Raw genomic sequence first — 19,135 nt, 5'->3', positions numbered from 1 at the left:
TGGGTTAGGACGTTACAATTTTCACCCTTCTAGGGTACTTAAATATGTTTCTTCAGGAACATTATTTTATTTTTCTCAATTTGTACTCTTCAGGAGTATGATTTCAATTTTCAATATTAAATTGAGTAATAATTTAGCACCTCTTCCTGAGGTTAAATATACTACCTTGTCTGGAGGATAAACGTTTCACCTCTTCAGGAGGTTGAGCTTAACACCTCTTCAGGAGCTTAAAATATACTCGCTTCAGGAGGTCTATCTCGTCGGGAGATTAAATATGTAAATGAGAAATTTAAATATATTGCCTCTTTAGAAGGACTATCTTTTCGAGAGATATATATACGAAAGATTTTAATATATATAACCTCTTCAGGAGGACTATTTTACCATCTCTTTTGGAGATTGGTACTTTAAATATATATATGTGGAAGAAATAAGACCGACCATTAAGGCGGTATAAATATATAGAAATATATTATTCGGTTAGAGTCTCGTGAATTAAATAAGAATTACAGAAATATGTCAATTGGTTAGAGTCTCGTGCTGATAACGTATTATAAAAATGCAGAAAAATAAATAGGAAAATAAATAAATAGAGACGAGACAGAAATGTACGTGGTTCGGCCATGCCGACTCCACGTGCGGATGTGATCAAAACTTCACTATCACATGAGGAATTACAATATGATATGGAACTGGCCTTGTACAAGATATCTCTATCTTCTTTTTATCTCTCCATCTTCCATCTATATACCCTACTTACTTCAAGTATGTAAATGAGTATTCAAACATGCAATGTTTATACAAGCATGCAATGATATGTCTTACAAATGAGAGGGGTAAGGTGCCTTTTTATAGGGTAATATGGATGCCTATGAATTTTTTGGAGTGGAAACCAAAGTGGTGGAAGATGGGGTGACATCTACTTTTCCCATAATCCTATTTTTTATAACACTATATTTAATATTTAATGAAACTTTATTTTTAAATATAAAATTATAATTGCTATAGTATAATTTAATATCCGGATAAATTATTAATATCATTACTTATTATATGTTAAAATTTCATCGATAAGGACCTATCTTGAAGTTTCAAAATTTTTATTTGACTTTTCCTAAGTTTTAAAAATGACACAAACTTCTCTTGAAATTTGCAAAAAAACAAACTTTCATTAAAAAATCTTGTCTTTTTATAAAATGTAAGGAAAACTTTGTCTCTTTTGTCAAATTTTAAGAAATATTTCTAAATTTCTTAAAACTTCAAGGAAGGTTCTTGAAAATTTTGAAATCTTAAAAGAGATCAATGTCTTTTTACCAAACCTTATGAGAGAGATAATCTATTGCTCAATTCTATTTGTAAGATGTACGTGACCTAATTGAGAGTTAATTTATATAAATAAATGGTCACATCGAGGGACAATAAGAATGCAAAGGGTGAAAATCCAACAACGAAAATTTAAGAAGATAAGTAAGGTTTGATTTAATTTCCTCGTGTTTGTAATTTCTGTATAGAATCCATAACACAGAAAATTGAAAATTAAAGAATAGCCCTTAAAATGACAAAATTAGGTTTTGTATGTTTGTCATTTTAAAAAGTATGTTGTCTATTCTATTTTGCTCGAAATTTTCAAGTAAATCAAATAATGAAGAATGAATGTTGCATGTCTCCTTTATATGTTGTTTGCGCATAAAATTGAAGTCTTAATTTGTTCGAACTTTCATTTTTCATCTTTTTGGTGTGCAGTCATTTGGGATTTGCACGCAATAGCAGTCTTAGTTTATTGAAAAGATCCTATTAAGTCATAAAGTCCTGCAATCTAAGATTGTTATTGTCAAGTAAACCTTCACTAGGTTATTGCATTTTGCATAAAAAACATTTCATCACAAATTAAATGCCCTTAAACTAATTCTTCACACTATAGCGCAAATGATAGTCTATGCATGAATTTGCCTTAGTAGAAACTGAGTTTTAGCTGCAACTTTAACGACTAGGATAAATAATTATTAAGCCACTGAAACAGACATCTAATAGGAGGCTGTATAATTCAGAAGTCTATCTAAGCCACTTGATTCACCATATCCTAAAATTCCCAAGGCCAAATGTGATTCCTACAAAACTTGGAAAATCTAATACCCACCATATTTGGTAATTTGTGATTTCCTTGAGCATCTAATTTTTCAAAACCAAAATGTTCCCAATATTAGCCATTTTAGACAAAAAAAAAAAAAAAAAAAATCGATATCCGATATTATATTATATATATTTTCATTTGAAGTGTTTAAACTCCAAATATCATCTCCCTCTCAATTGCTGAATAATTCACAAATTTATTATTTTTTGGGGTTTAAATTTGACCTTGTTCAGGCTTTGAACAGAATGGACAATTGAATAAATCACATATGGCACACTTTCTTTTTAAAGAACATTGATTGTTTTATGTAAGCCAGAATCAGGAGCATAGTTAGAAATTGCGTAGCATATAAGTGTGCCAAAACCTCAATGATGAAACCAATAGTTGCTCGCAGACATTAGAACATCTATAACCCATGGTGCCGTAGTTACTAAAAGATTCAATGAGAAAGCAGTGAACAAACCAAATATCGAATAGAGTTTCTTAAGGTGTGATATTAAATAAAGTCAAATTTGCCACTGAATAATTACTAATTAGCAAAATCAGAACAAATACCCTGTGACATCACAAGCTGATCTTTCATCAGCAACAAAGAGGGAGGGAATGCTTTTACGGGCCCTAGAAGTTGATCTAAATGATGAGACCTAGGGTTTAATCATGGAAAAATTATGAAAATTTAAAAAATGGAAAATAATAAGAAAAATAGGGCTGATTACTTTGAGGGGATCTGCCTCCTAATTGATTTGGAAATCTTAACAAACATTAAATAATCTTATATTAAATAGAATCCCAATTGATTTGGGAATCCTATTATCCTAACACTAAACCAACTATGTGTACAAGTAAAAACAGTAGAAATGGAAAAATGTCCATGCCAGGAAGAAAAATGCTCTCCCTAATTATTAGCTGCTATTTAATTATAATGCTGAAATACATCTTCCCAGTTTAATCATTCCAAGGTTACAGGAGGAAATTTAATTAAAATACATATTTCTAATTCATTCTGAAGTTATAACAGGGGAAAAATTACATTTTCAAATACAGCCACATGACCCTCTAACCCTCTCTCTGTACAAGCACAATTTTATAAGATGTTATGAGCAAAGTCTCTCTCTCTCTCTTCTGTTAGCTTTCTCTATTGAACAGCCTTCCTTTAATATGGAACCCACTGGAAGACGAGTACAAAATGATATTCAAAATTAAAACCATTCAATCATGCACCTTGGGTAGAACCCTGCATCTGCAGCAACTGCAGAAAGGGCTAAAAGTTCTTTCTGAACTTTACGCCTCTCAAAGAACACCGTGCATGCAAGTGATGTGCACTTCACCCCAGATTCAATAACCCAATCCCCACCTCCACAATGACAACATATCTGCAAGAGAAACAGCACCGATTAGACATGTGATTGCTCTAGATCAATTCCATCCTGGATAATCAATCTCCCTGCAATTGAAGTCACAAATTCAATTAAGCACTCAACTTGCAGTTCCAATCGTTACGTTAGTCGCACTATGACAGCAGGCCTCAACTTTTGGCTTCACTTAAAAGCCTAGTGTTATTACCATCCTACAAATTAGCTCATTATAGATTTTGGCATTATGATTTAATTACATTCTATTGAAGCATGTGGAAGGTAAGTAGTTGAGAAACTATCATGTGAAGTTTTAAAGCAAATAAATAGCTGAGTGACTTCTGAAATAATTAACTAACAAATTATGCATGCTTTAAAAGCTTCGCATGTGAGAGAGAGAGAGAGAGAGAGAGCTACAGCTCAACAGTATATGGATTTTCAAGATTAAAAAGGAACACTCAAATACAATTGCTTGATGCATTGAAGACCAAGATGAGCTGCCAAAATTCACAAAATAACAACCAACCCACACTGTCAATCAACGGCAGAAAAAGAAGCAAACAAGATTAAGTCAAGACAGTTGGATGTAGTTCAGAAATCATGCCTACTTTTTTCATGGAGAGAAGTTCTTCACAATTGGAGATTACAAAACGACTCGTAAAAGGCCACAAGCAACCCTAAGTTTCCAAACCCTAACCTGAAATCCCTTGTAAATCCTCTCACAATATTTGCCCTACGTTGATCCAAAACAAGGTTTTTAATTTAAATTTCAATTAAGATTTCCACATTTCAAACTCTAAAAAAAAAAAAAAGGATGAAAATTTCAATGCCAATTTTTATTTTTGATTTTTATTTCCTGAAAACAACGAAAATTATAGTAAAACATGGATATTTTTTCTATGAAACTTCAGAAACTATTAAAAAACATAATAATATAAATACATCAAATTATCTAATAAACTAATAAATTTATTACTAGCAGAACAAATACCCTATATCATTGATAACCACATTAAAATTATTGGTTAAAAAAATGAACAAAGATTAAAAATATAAATGTGCATGTATTATTAAGTTGATGTCTAGAAGATGAAGTTGCCAGCCAAAAAGAAAAAAGAAGGTGAAGCTACAACTCAATATGGGTAAGCTCTTGAATGAATAAATACAGTTTCAAGTAGAGACGGCTTATAAGAATGGCCCTTATGTGTCTGAAATGTTTTAGAATACAGTTGAAGGCTTTTCAAGATCATCAAACCTTTCTTAAACTTCAAGCACTTGAGTCTCAAGTTTCAGTTTCAAGGAAATTTTGTTCCATGTTCAGATTTTTGACAATTTTTGCTAATTTTTCAAGATTTTTGTTAAATTTAGATTGATTTGTTGAATTTAAGAAGGAAATTTCAGAAGAAAGAAATTTACCACCATTTCGATTTCAAGGGTGTTGTGTGAAATTTCAACAAGTTCGTGATAATTTGAGACTTTGATCTCAAAGAGACCCTACCAGAGAACAAGTCACTCTCAACACTTATTGAGGAAATGCTTCAAGGAATTCCAAGGGTCTCTAAGGCATTTCCTTGGCCTCTTGCTCTTGAAGATGTTCTCAAAACCCTAGAGATCATTCCTTCACTTATGGAGATGTAACTTGCAAAAATCAAGAGTCCAGAACTGCAAGGATTGCCTAAAATGAAATAGAATGCTGCTGATAGAGCAGTTAACTAGCACTGATAGGATAACTAGTCACCAGGATCAGTCATCCAAAAGAAGCTAAAGTAATGCTTCCAATTTTTAGTAGATCAGTTGACTGATCTTCCAGGACCAGTGGTCATATGTGCAAACAGGACAATTAGTATTCTTGTTTTATTTTCATGTTCCTTATTTAGGTAATAGTAATACCCTTAAGATTCTAGGTTATCTTCTTAAAATTCTTGGGTATTATTCCTTATTTAGGTAATAGTAATACCCTTAAGATTCTAGGTTATCTTCTTAAAATTCTTGGGTATTATTATTTAGGAAATTAATATTTTAGCTTAAGGTTTCCAAACATAGGTTCCTACTCTTCCAGGTACGGTAAGCCTATAACAGGCCCCATGCATTAGTTTTTATTGAGTCTGGAATTAAGAATTTAATTTTTCAGAAGTTGGTCCAGCATCAATCAGTAAATCAACCCTACTGTAACTATAAACTCTCACCTGATTACATCCAACTTTAAGCAAACTTCTAGCATGAAGCAAGAACTTTTTTTATTTTTCTTTTTCTCAAATATTTTTGAAGTCAGAATAACAATGCACCAAAGTTTTAAGTAAACAGGATTGAAAACCAAGACAAACTACAGTCTGTAGATACTCTTGGCTCAAAATCCAGCATGAAGAAAGATTTTTTTATTTTTTGAGTCAAAACAAAACAGCACAGGAGACCAGAGTATTAAGACAACAGGATTAAGGAGGTGTTTTTTTGCACTTAGTAGGGCTCTAAATAGAACTGGTTCACTGAACGAACTCCAAATTAAGAGATTGTAATGTTTGTTTACATCTCTGAATGTCCTCTCAATTCCTGCTATTTGGTCAGGAACAATTTTGTTGCTGAATGCCATTCTGAGAGAGATTCTCAAATTTTCACATAATAAGAACAATTTTCTGAGGAAATTGTGGTCTTCCACTCTCAACTCACTGTTGTTCTCATTTCTTTCTCTTTCTCTTTCTCTCTTTGGGGAAGCAATCTGCTTCCTATGGAAGCTACAGAGGATTGCTGTGTAAAGGTTGCAGTCCACATCTGTCCGCTCATCGGTGATAAGCGGCATCAAGGATGTGAGGATTTTGTCACCATCATTCCAGGAAAACTTCAGGCATAACCTAGCGCATGGTGGGTATAAATTTCAGGAAAAAGTTGAAATTAATGTTCAGTACTTGTAATTGGAGCTTGCCTTTTTAGTGATGCTGTTGTGACTTGGAGGTTTAGATCCCAATATTCTTATTCTTAATTTGGAAAATATGAAGCATTGCGTGCTTGATTTCATTTTGAGATTGAAGAGAGTGAAGACAAAAGCCCTCCATGCAACCACATTGATAACCAAAAGAGTTGATGAATTTAATTGTTATTTATTGAAACCTTTTCAACTTGAAGAATGCAAGCAATTTTTTAGTTCAATTTTGGTAATTTCATTTGAGTCCAATATTTATAATTTATAATTTATTTTTAAAATTTTTCATATTCATATGTACAGAATTTACCAAACTTATATTTTTCAGCATTAAGGGGTTCAATCTGCTCTTAATCGGTTCAAAAAATTCAAAGCCTAATTTAGTATTTCAGCACTTAATACATAATTTTGTGAAATGGCCCCTAAGACAAACTACAGAGTACAGCTAGCATTGAATTGTAGGAATCTTTCATAATTGATGAAAATGATCACAACACTTACAGCGGCAAGGTGCTGCATCTCCCTCTCCAATTTTGAAGTTCTTCCAGTCACAGCTGCAGCAACAGCAATTCCTTTGTTGGAACATTTATTGCATAGATGCGCAGATGCATGAACCAACTCACCACAAAGGACACAGTGCTTTGAGAGATAATAATAATCAATTCTTGTTCGCTGTAGGTTTGGGGCATAAAAGTGGCGTTTAGCCAAAGATTCCCCAATTGGACGGGGCATCTCCAAAAACCACTGGTTTAAGTCATTCCCAACAAGTCCAAATATCCGCTGCAATGCTGGAATTATTTGTTTGTTGATGTAATATAAATCATTTAATCTAAAGGGGGAATCAATCGACAAAAGATCCAATGGGTCCACAACCATGTCCACTAGGCGAGCCCCAGGCTCACCATGGATTACAACATATGGTATTCGCTCAGCATACCGTGGTTCTGCCCTGGGATCAACTCTCATAGCTTTCATGGCCACAATTGCTGCTGGTGGGAGGGATGAAGAAGCCCTAGTACTATAGGCACCTAAGCGGACCTCCTTTGCAAAAACAAAATCCTGAAGAGACACCCTGCCAGACAGAATCCGAGTCCATTGACGCTGCAAGTATGACTTAACCTGTAAAAAAAAAAAATCAAAAGAATCACCTGAAGAAACATTATCAATATATGGTCAGATTCTTGAAATTTTTAAAGGAAAATGGAGGGAGACCTATTAATCATCAGAGAATCCAACTTTTACACAAGCTCTCTGCAGTGGTCAAAATTATGTAAAAGTGAAAGAATATTAATTGTCTACCTTTAAAAGGTCTTGATATTCAAAAAACAGTCTCAAAGACTGCTCCATCATCTTGGCTACAGCACTACATGTATCTCTACGAACTGTCTCAATACCCTTAGCATCAAACACAGGTTCTAATTGGTCAGGGCTCTCATAACTGTATCCAACATAGCGCTTCTTAGTAACTAGAATGCATGGTTGATAGACTTTCTCCATTTTTAACGTGACTGGATTTGGATTCATTGTTGTTACTTCAGATGCAATTTCTTGTCCAATTTGGAATGCTTCTTTAACAGTGCGTCCTTTAAGGAGCACAAACATGCTGCAAAAAAATAAAGCAATTTAATATGGAAATTTCACAATAATTAGGCAGCAATTGGAAAAAAGTGAACGCAATAATCTAATTTGAGCACAATACGACATAATAACCCAGTCTATGAATGTAAAGAAGTTGGCTTGTCAGTCAATATTACCAACCAGAAAATTACCCAAGAATGCAGTTTGTTTCTAAAATACCTTCCACGAAAGCAACATGTAATGCTATAAATATCATAGAATATTTTCTTGATGTACAGAAATTTAGTTTTCCCTTAAAAGCATATGGAAATTGAGGGTATACCTGTCAGTATCACCATAAATAACTCTAGCTTTCCACTTATCGTGTGCATTTACAAATGAAATAGCATTTTCCAGTGTTCTACGTCCACATTGAACAATACTATCAGCAAGCTCAGCACAAGGCATGCGACCACTAAATCCAGCAGCAGTATAGCCATAGGTTACATTTGCTATCAGTTTCAAAGCAAGCTGCCTAGCATTTAATATCTGAAAGGAGGAATATGAGAACTAATTCAATATTCTAAACAAACAGAGTCTGCATATAAACACATTGTGTGTGTATGCAACAATGTACGCACCTACAAGCTACAGTTCTAGAACTGTTCCATCCCTTGGCATGTGACTGAGTGGGTGACTTGGTTGTCAAGTCTCATCACTTTTGGCTTTTTTTTTCTCATTGGGTTTGCAAGCAGGAAAGAAGGGTCTTGATGACATTTTTTTCCCCCTTCTCTGTGTGCGCACGCGCACTATGCCAATTTTATTCAGCAGCAATCATAGAATTCGCAATGCGTACCCATCCTATTGTTAACCTGATACATTATTGGACCAGTCCCTAATATCTTAATCTTTTGGGACCAAGTGGTAGTGACATAGTATTAGAAGCCTTGTTCTCTGGAGCTCTAGGGGTTGAACCTAGCTGAAGTTGCTACTAAATTTTTTATTTGGGTCTACCTTTTTCCTGTACAACAGTAAGGGGATGTTAGCATGATCTACATCATTGGTCCATTCCCTACAGCTTAAGCTTTTGGAGACAAATGGCAGTTTAACAAAACAATTATTAAATGCACAGAGCTCAAGAAGAGGAGTTTAGTATAGCTCAATAACAATTTATTGTTAGAGTACCACTTTACCTAAAAGCTTAAGCTGATAGGTTGTGGGCCAACAATGTATATCAAGCTTTTTAACACTCCCCCACACATGTAGCCCAACATCACATGAAGAGATAAACACACACCCGTTAAAAGGAATACAATTATTGTTTTAAACACCACATAATAAACGTGGGCAACAAAACTAGAACCCGAGACCTCTTGGTAACCAACTTTGATACCATGTTAGAACACTACTTTACCTAAAGGCTTAAGCTGATAGGTTGTGGGCAAATAATGTATATCAAGCTTTAACATTTATGATGGATCACACGACAATCTACATTAAGCAAACACCTTATGATGCATGAATACTAAACAAAGAAAAATGAAAACAATTTGTTGAAAATGTAAAAATAAATTGAGCACTGTTCCTAAAGTAAAGCCACACCCTGTAAAGAACTTGTTGTGAAGGAGTCAATTTCTTCATTGCTTGTTTCACCATTATCCTAGTTGATAGTATTTCCTCCAACAATCGTGGTAGTATGCCCTTACAAACCTGTAGCATAGCACAGATAGCACATGAATATGACAAGCAGCATCACTCACAGAGCATGTAATAGTGTTACTTCCAGCTAGCACATAATAACATATTTGAAGTATTATTGACAATTTTCTCATGGAAATATATTTTTATATAAAATTGTAAAAAAAGGAAAACTTATGATGGCAAAAAATGTGTCCAACACCTTAGAAGAATCAAACTATAGAAGCTGGAGAACTAGACACACCTTTTGCTGTCAATAAGAAAACAATTGTCTTATATGCAGCAATAACGAAATTCTATCCTCAGTATAAGTGCAAGTACAGTACTATCAAATTTTGATTTTACAGATCAGTTTGCTACATTTGGCATTCATCTTTGAATTATAAAATAGTATCTAATTATATGAAAACAAGCAAATAAAATTTATCATAATAGGCTCAAATTTGAAACTAAATTCAATTTGCAGTGCGCCAGGGGAGATATGTCCCGAACAGGACCAAAAAATGAAAAACAATTAAGTAGAATTCAAAAAGTTGTTAATAGAAAACAGAAAAAAAAAAAGAAAAAGAGACTATCATAAAGTTGACAGGAATCAAGGCAATCTTCTAGAACCAAAGAAGAGATAAACCAATGCCAATTTACAAGGATATGTAGACAACACACACAAACACACACAGAAACAAATGGATTAATGTTTAAGAACAAGTGTAAACCTTCATGCACAATCAATTTAGTCCCTTTTCTAGAATAATCTGGGTATACCCTGTGCCTTAACCGTTCCAATACTGTAAACCATGGGAGCAATAATTTGATATAAAACTAAATAAAAGTAATCCAAGTGACACTTTGATTGTCATTCAAGATTATTGACAATAAAGTTGACAACATACTCCGCACAATGCATTCTCAATATATAGTGTATGCAGTACACATAATAAGATGCATTGAAGAGCTCAAAGTTTCTGAGGGAAGATCACCTTTGAAGGCACATACATCACACCATTTGGAGTTAGCAATATTTTCTGTCTTAGACTTCGCAAAATGGATGGATCCAGAGCAAATGAACTGACACCAAGTGTATCTGGCTTAGAGGACAGAATTTTCCCAAGGCACGTACAAAAGCAGAGGTTGTATGCAATTATCATTGATGGATAAAGAGATTGAAAATCCAAAACAACAACTGGATCCGCATAAAAACCAGATTCCGGCTCCATTACAAGAGGCAGACACTCCATTGCAGGTTGAGAGGCAACCTAAATGAGAAAATTGGCATGGTATTCTGTCATTCACAAGATCCAATTGTTGGGTGCATGGTAGGAAGAAGTACAAATGAACAAGAGTTAAAAAAAAGAAACCAATCAATATTTTCAAATGATCAAATCTTACCAAGAGAATGAACATGCATCATTTAGTAACTAATATCATAACCATGAGGTAAAAAGCTGTGTATCACTAGAAATATTATATTTATCATTTAGATAAAAGGGAAAATAAATGTAAAATGGCAGCATATGTAAATCTGTCAAAAAACATAGCGAAGACTGAGAAAAGATGCAAGGACATTAGGACTCTGATATAATGTCAATCCACACAGCTCCCAATGGCAGTTAAAGGAGCAAATGCGGTCTCTAAAAGCTGTAAGTTAGAAGAGGAGAAAAGCAGGAGGTGTGGGTGTGAATCACGGCAAATAATTGAAGCAATTACCAGCAGTCAGAAAATGCAGCTAAGTTCAATTTTTTTTATCCAAAACCATCCATTTAAACATAAGCACATCAGGAAATAAATTCGTGTTCACCATGATTCTTTACACATTGTTCCATGACTCTTGGTGCATATTTTGTTAGTCAAAATATATGCATTAAAGGAGAACACAAGAATTGTTTACTAAAAAAGTGCCAATACAAAACTATGCACCAATTAACTAGTCCATTTACCAGTAAAACATATGGAGCAGAGATTCCCTGAAAAGAAAAACACCTTACACGTCACAGATTTTAACTTAAATGACAGCTCAGTGATGGGATTTTATCCGTTTTTATATGAAAAGAAGATTTTATTAAGAGAGTGAATAAACGAGATGACCTCTTGGCAACAAAATAAAGCGCATAAGAACAAGGTTTCCAGTTTTGCTGAATATGAGTTAAAACTTAGTGCTGGTGTTTTGTCATATTTTTCTTCTTTTTTAAGTGCATGAACATTTCTATGGGCAAGCACCATCCACAATAGACCCTGATGCTTCTAGGGCCCTTCTGGGACACATTTCTAACACTGATTGCATTCACAATCTAGCATACCTTTTATCAATTTCAGATGCTAAATTGACAGTCCAGCTAGCTTGCATTAGCTGCATACTGCAAACTTCTGTCATAGATTTTGATGCATACTAGGAACCTTTGAATGCAGATTTTCTATCATTTGAATCTGATAAAGGTTCCCAGTGTATCCTGTGACTGTCCTATTCTATGATTCCCAGCATATCAATGCTCATATCCATGAGTAAGCAACATAAATTTCTTCAGCAAATCCTTTTTGGAGGAAAATTTTTTTTAGTACTAAATGCAGACCTGTGTCTAAATAACACCAAAAGATTTGCTTGAAAAAAAAAAAGGAAAAATAACGAGGGGGAAGAGGAGAAAGAAATGATTTTTGAATGTCATTTATTTTCGAGTTCAATGAACATTAATAAATGGTAAAATGTCCAACAATCAGCAAATATTTGTTCCACAACTGTAATTTTATTTTAATAAAATTTAGAGAGAGAGAGAGAGAGAGAGAGAGAATACAACAAGAAAAAGAAGAAAAATAGGGATGTTAAAGCTTGATAAAAATTGTTGGCCCCCAACCTAACAGCTTAAACTTTCAGGTAAAGTGGGAATCTAATATGGTAGGAGGTCCTGGTTCTAATCTCGTTGCCCACATTTATTATGTGGTGTTTAAAAAAAGTTTATTATATTCCCTGTAATGGGTGTTATCTATTGTGTGTGTATTTCTCCACGTGCTGTCGGGCTGCATGTGCAGGGGAGTGTTAAAGCTTGATACACATTGTTGGTCCATAGCCTAACAGCTTAAGCTTTTAGGTAAAGTGGTAATCTAACAAAGGAAGTATTGGATTTCTAGGGAATAAATTAGGAAATTCTATTTTTTAAAATCTGAAATTACTATTTCAGTTTCTAGTAATTTCAGTTTCTTGTTTTCTAGCCAAGAGATCTGCTGATTTGATTTGCTGATTTTGTGGCCTTCCTAATTTGGTGGCCTTCCTCTACTATTTATCTTGTAATTGTGTCTCTTGAAATTAAATAAGAACAGTTATTCTTCTTCTAAAAAATCCTTCATGGTATTAGAGCCTTGTGCTCTTTTCTTCTAATGATGTCGTATAAGTCGGCGATGACCGGCACCCAAAGAAATCCTACCGGCTCTTCTGGTGCTTCCGAAACCATTCCACCCAATCCTCCCAAGTCTGTATCTGCTGATTACTATTCCCAGAATTCAGCACTTTATCTCATAGTTACAAAACTCAATGGGCGTAAGAAACCATGGTGCGAGCATTGCAAAAAACCGTGGCACACGAAGGAGACGTGTCGGAAGTTTCATGGTAAACCAGCAAATTGGAAGCCAAAATTCAAACGTGACAGTCACGCCTACCAAGCCACTGCTGAAGAGACTAAGAGCCTTCTACCAACTCAGATGCAGTCCCTTTTACCAAGGAGCAATTAGAGCACGTGTACAAATTGTTTCAATCTCCAAAACTGTCCTTAACTCCATCTTGTTCTTCAGTACAGAAGGGTAACTCTCTTGCTACTGCATTTTTAGGTGTTATTCCTAATTCTGTTCATTCTTGGATAATTGATTATGGTGCAACTGATCATATGACTGGTTGCTCCAAATTGTTCTCATCCTATAGTCCATGTGCAGGCAATAAAAAGGTCAAAATTGCAGATGGTTCACTCTCGGTAATTGCCGAGATGGGAACTATCAAACTCACTTCGTTGTTAACTCTCCATGATGTGCTCCACGTTCCAAATTTGTCTTGCAATTTGTTGTCCATCAGTAAATTACCTCTGATCATCAATATCAAGCTAATTTCTACTCTTCTTATTGTGAGTTTTAGGAATTGACCACAGGGAGGATGATTGGCAGTGCTAAGGAAAAAGATGGACTCTATTATTTTGATGATGGACCTAACTCGAGTAGACAATGTCAAAGTACTTGCTTAAATTCTGTTTCTGTTCTCAAAGATAATGATATCATGTTATGGCATTATAGGTTAGGCCATCCTAGTTTTCAATATTTAAAATACTTGTTTCCCAATTTATTTTGGAATAAAAGTCCATCTCCTTTTCAATGTGACCTTTGTCAGTTTACTAAACATCATCATGAATCCTTTTCTACCCAACCCTACAAACCAACTTCACCATTTACTGTGGTTCATAGTGATATCTGGGGCCCATGTAGAACATCTATGTATTCCAGCAAAAAATGGTTTGTGACCTTTATTGATGATCACACAAGATTAAGTTGGGTTTATTTGATAAAGTAAAAATCTGAAGTAGAAACAATTTTCAAACATTTTTACACTACGGGACAAATGCAATTTCAAAAAAATATTCAAATATTGCGGAGTGATAATGGTCGAGAATATTTCAAAAACATTTTGGGCCAATTTTTTTCTTGAAAAAGGAATTGACCATAAAAGCGCTTGTGTCGACACTCCGCAACAAAATGGGTTGGCTGAAAGAAAAAACAAACACTTATTGGAAGTAGATTGGGCATTGCTTTTTACCAATAAGGTACCTAAATATGATTGGGGTGAAGCTGTTCTTACTACTACATATCTCAGAAATAGAACGCCTAATAAGGTTTTAAGCTTTGAAACACCTTTTGATGTTTTTCATAAGTTTTATCCAACAAATCGGCAGTCTTCTTCTTTACCACTAAAGATATTTGGTTGTACCACTTTTGTTCATATTCATAGTCATAATCAAGGAAAACTTGAACCCGGAGCCACAAAATGTGTGTTTGTTGGTTATGCTCCCACTCAAAAGGGGTATAAATGTTTTGAGCCCAATTCCAAAAAAATGTTTGTTACCGTGGATGTTACATTCTTTGAATTACATCCCTATTTTACGCCTCATCTTCGGAAAAAGAAGGGGGGGGGGGGGGACCAAAACAAAGATTCGGCTGTATTTTATTATTTTTTCCAAACTGAAGACTTGCAAAATGAGCCTTCTCCAACTTTGATTATTCAACCTGAAAACCCAAGCTTTGTTATACTAGGGAAAAGTGAGTCAAGTTTTTTGATACTGAAAAGGCAAGTCTTCCTACAGTGCCATCTCATGGTGTTCATGATCCTATAATGACTAACAAAGGAGAAACAAAAAAAAACACCAAAGCGTTGGTACCATTTGACATTGTCTACTCACGACAGAGGACAACTTGAAAGAAAGGGTCTTCCAATCCTTTACACTATCTAGAATTCGTAAACCATCCAAGTAATGTCCTCACTGAGCCTTTACCTCATGTTCAGTCCATTTCATCTGCAAGTTCTGAGTCCTCTAGTTCTGAACTCGAGTCTGGTTCCAATCCTGAGTTCGATGATTCTGAACTTCCCATTGCTGTTCAAAAGGGTGTGAGGTCTTGCACCCAACAACCATTGTCCAATTATGTGTCATATGAAAATCTCTTACCTATTTTTCATGCTTTTACCTCACAATTGTCTTGTATAGAGATTCCTAATACAGTGTAGGAGGCTCTGAAACTTCCTAAGTGGAAGGAGGCTGTCTTCGAGGAGATGAAAGCTCTTGAAAAAAATGGCACGTGGGAGTTAGTTGATCTACCAAGAGGAAAGACAACTGTAGGGTGCAAATGGGTGTTTACAGTCAAGTATAAATCTGATGGTTCTCTAGAACGGTATAAACTCGATTGGTCGCCAAGGGATTCACTCAGATCTATGACATTGATCACTTAAAGACATTCGCCCCAGTTGCAAAGCTAAACTCTGTAAGAGTTCTTTTGTCACTTGCAGCTAATCGTGACTGGCCTCTGCAATAGTTGTACACAAAAAATGCATTTCTTAATGGAGACTTAGAGGAAGAAGTGTACATGGATGCACCTCCAGGATTTGGTGAAAAGTTTGGCACAAAGGTGTGTAAACTAAAGAAGTCCTTATATGGGTTAAAACAGTCACCAAGAGCCTGGTTTGAGAAATTCACTCAATCTATTAAAAGTCAGGGGTATACTCAAGGGCAAGGTGATCATACGATGTTTGACATTCACAGGATGGGAAGATAGCGATGATTGTGTATGTAGATGATATAATTCTCACTGGAGCTGACGTACTTGAGATCAATCGATTGAAGAATTCCCTCTCATCAACATTTGAGATCAAGGACTTAGGATCTTTGAGGTATTTAATTGGAATGGAGGTTGCTCGGTCGAAGAAAGGGATTGTTGTCTCCCAATGGAAGCATGTCCTTGACCTCCTTAAGAAGACTGGGATGAGCGGTTGTAGGCCAGCAAACACTCCAATAGATCCCAATTAGAAACTTGGAGATGACAAGGAAGATGATCCAGTGAATACAACTCGGTATCAAAATTTGGTGGGAAATTTAATTTAATTATCACATACACGGCCCGATATTGCTTTTGCTGTGAGTTTGGTAAGCCAGTTTATGCAATTTATTGGATTCTCAGATACTTGAAAAGTACACCAGGCAAGGGTTTACTCTTCCGGAAGATCACATAGCAGAACATAGAGGCATACATGCAGATTGGGGAAACTCAGTTTTTGACAGGAGATCCATATTAGGATACTGTACTTATGTCTGGGGAAATATGGTCACATGGCGAAGCAAGAAATAGAATGTGGTTGCAAGGAGTAGTGCCGAGGCAGAGTGTAGGGCTATGGCTAACGGAGTTTGTGAGATGCTACGGCTGAAAAGAGAATTCTTGAAGATTTGCGGATGCTAGTGAACATGCCAATGAAGTATTGTGACAACAAAGCTGCCATAAGTATTGCTCAAAATCTAGTACAACATGACCGCATGAAGCATGTAGAGATTGACAGACACTTCATAAAAGAGAAGATTGATAGTGGAGTTGTTTGCATGCCTTTTGTTCCTACTAAACAAATAGTCGATATCTTCACCAAAGGACTTTTCAGACCTAGTTTTGAGCTCTTTGTAAGCAAGTTGGTTATGATAGATACCTACGCTCCAACTTGAGGGGGGTGTCAAATTTCTAGGGAATAAATTAGGGAATTCTATTTTTTAAATTCTGAAATTACTATTTCAGTTTCTAATAGTTTCAGTTTCTTGTTTTCTAGCCTAGAGATCTGCTGATTTGATTTGCTGATTTTGTGGTGATTCGATTTGCTGATTTTGTGGCCTTCCTAATTTGGTGGCCTTCCTCTACTATTTATCTTGTAATTGTGTCTCTTGAAATTAAATAAAAATGGTTATTCTTCTTCTAAAAAATCCTTCAGGAATATACAACATCATCCCAAAACAAAAGAAAAGGAGCAAAATAAAAAATCCATAAAGCAAATATTACAAATCAGCTCTACTCGAACAAAGAAACCCAGTCCTGCTATAAATTCGCCAAAGGCAGATTCTGAAAGAAACCTTGAGCCAAAACCCAAAGTGAAGCAAGAAACACCCCCCTAATTCAAAGCAAGTTGACAGGGGTATCCAAATTCTTAAAAATATTGGCCTTTCTCTCCAACCAAATACACGAAGATAGCCGTAATCTAACATTGCCACAAAGCCTTTCTGTCCTTCTCCTTTCCAAACCCCTATATCAAAGAGCAAAATGCCTCCAAGGTCAATCTTTGAAGGTTGTTGTCTCTCCAAGAACCTATGAGCGTAAAAAAAATAATAATAATAAATAAAGAGAATGGAGAAGGATAGCAAAGATTGGCCTACTTGGTCAATTATGGAGGCAGGAAACACGAGCTGTGGAGGTAGTAAGGTGTCTAGACAAAGATGCCAAGTTGGAAAGTTAGGGGTTTGGGAAGCTTGAGGGAATGTTGCAAGATAACAACTGCAATTTGATAACAACCAAATACCTTATAAACCATTTGGTATCATTGTCAAAATTCTGAAAACGAAAATAGAAACAAAAACTAAAAATCAGAAACATAAACTGAAAAATCGAAACCAGCAACTTTGGGTTAACATTTCTAAAATAGAAACAAAATCAAAATTTCATTGAACAAATGCTTATTTTTTTCCTTGAATCAAATAACAATAAAATGTGATTAAAACAATAAAAATAAAAAAGAATACAAATTAAATTATATAATAAAAATAAAAAGTAACATAATTGTTTTACTTAATTATTATATTTAAAAAATCACTTTACAACAATCTATTGTAAATGATGGTTGAAAAATAGTAAAAATATTTTCTAAATGGCTTATTTTTTTTATTTTTTTGAAAATTTTATGTATATTTTTTTATTTAAATAATATTTTAAATTCATATGGTCATTTTATTTTAAATTTCATTAAAAATTATGTATAAAATGAATGATAATCCACGAAAGTCAATTTTGAATACTAAAGTATTCTAGTAATAGGTTGCCAAAACAACTAAAATCCATAAAATTTGGTTCAGTTTTTTCTGCAAACAGCTGAAACTACCAACAGAAATAGAAAAATGGCAAAGTAAACAAATGGGTTTTCATAATCTATTTCTTCATTGCATAGAAATGATACCAAGCAGACCCTTGTGTATTTCATAGATCACAAACACAGCAGGAAAAGCACCAAACGTCGCAAAAACAGTTAAGACTTAAGAGATAAAGATGGCAATATTGTAGATTCAATAATCGCCAACTTGTCCTTTTTTGCATCCAATAATCCCAAAGTAAAATTAGAAAAGATAAGCCCACAGTTTGATAGGGAGCATGTTCTACTGAAAAATTAGTGACCATAGTCAGCATCAAACTTTCAGCTGAAAATTGGACGGAAATGAAAGAATTATAAAAAAATAAGTGGAAAAGAAAAAAAATTAACGTAATAAATAATAAAACAGCCCGAACATAATATGATAAACAAGCAAGGTGATTTGGGAAAACCTGTTGTCTCCCAGGAGATATGGCTAGATAGTTTTGCGTATGTGCCAATCTCAGTAACATAGATTCGACACGGTATTGTGAACCCCGAGAGAGAACTGAGAAAAAGTCAATACCAAAAACACGAGCAAGTTCTGATGTTCTGTTTATCTGCAGCACACATCAAGAAAAGAAAAAATAAAAATGTAAAATGAAAATCAAAAGAACGAACACAGTATATAAATACTTTTAACTTTTCATCACTGAATTTGAGGATTTAAGAGTTCCAGTATTTTTCCCCAAGAGAAGAACAATTTTAACTATTGAAATCATTATAAATTCAAAAAATTGTTTGACATGTCTGACATTGAAATCCTAAAAAATGGAGAAACCAATTAAAGCATGAAAAAAAAAATAATATGAACATACGCT

General features: G+C 34.6%; 1 protein-coding gene across 1 annotated transcript in view; it reads right to left on the bottom strand.

Annotated features, from left to right (window-relative positions):
• Nucleotides 1–3,004: 3,004 nt before the first annotated feature.
• The window catches only part of LOC131152683 (DNA polymerase zeta catalytic subunit), a 94,872-nt gene continuing 78,741 nt past the window's right edge, over nucleotides 3,005–19,135 (bottom strand). The window contains exons 18-24 of the mRNA XM_058104484.1: nucleotides 18,728–18,874; nucleotides 10,630–10,905; nucleotides 9,557–9,664; nucleotides 8,298–8,503; nucleotides 7,697–8,000; nucleotides 6,899–7,516; nucleotides 3,005–3,504 (exon numbers count right to left, since the gene is read on the bottom strand). Of these exons, the coding sequence (XP_057960467.1) occupies nucleotides 3,331–3,504; nucleotides 6,899–7,516; nucleotides 7,697–8,000; nucleotides 8,298–8,503; nucleotides 9,557–9,664; nucleotides 10,630–10,905; nucleotides 18,728–18,874 (1,833 nt within the window). The 3' untranslated portion in view covers nucleotides 3,005–3,330. The remainder of the gene's footprint in view (nucleotides 3,505–6,898; nucleotides 7,517–7,696; nucleotides 8,001–8,297; nucleotides 8,504–9,556; nucleotides 9,665–10,629; nucleotides 10,906–18,727; nucleotides 18,875–19,135) is intronic.

This window comes from Malania oleifera, chromosome 4 (genome assembly GCF_029873635.1).
Source record: "Malania oleifera isolate guangnan ecotype guangnan chromosome 4, ASM2987363v1, whole genome shotgun sequence".
In the NCBI taxonomy this organism is placed as follows: domain Eukaryota; kingdom Viridiplantae; phylum Streptophyta; class Magnoliopsida; order Santalales; family Ximeniaceae; genus Malania; species Malania oleifera.
Note: the sequence above shows the minus strand (reverse complement) of the source record. Positions and strands in the feature narration are given on the sequence as shown.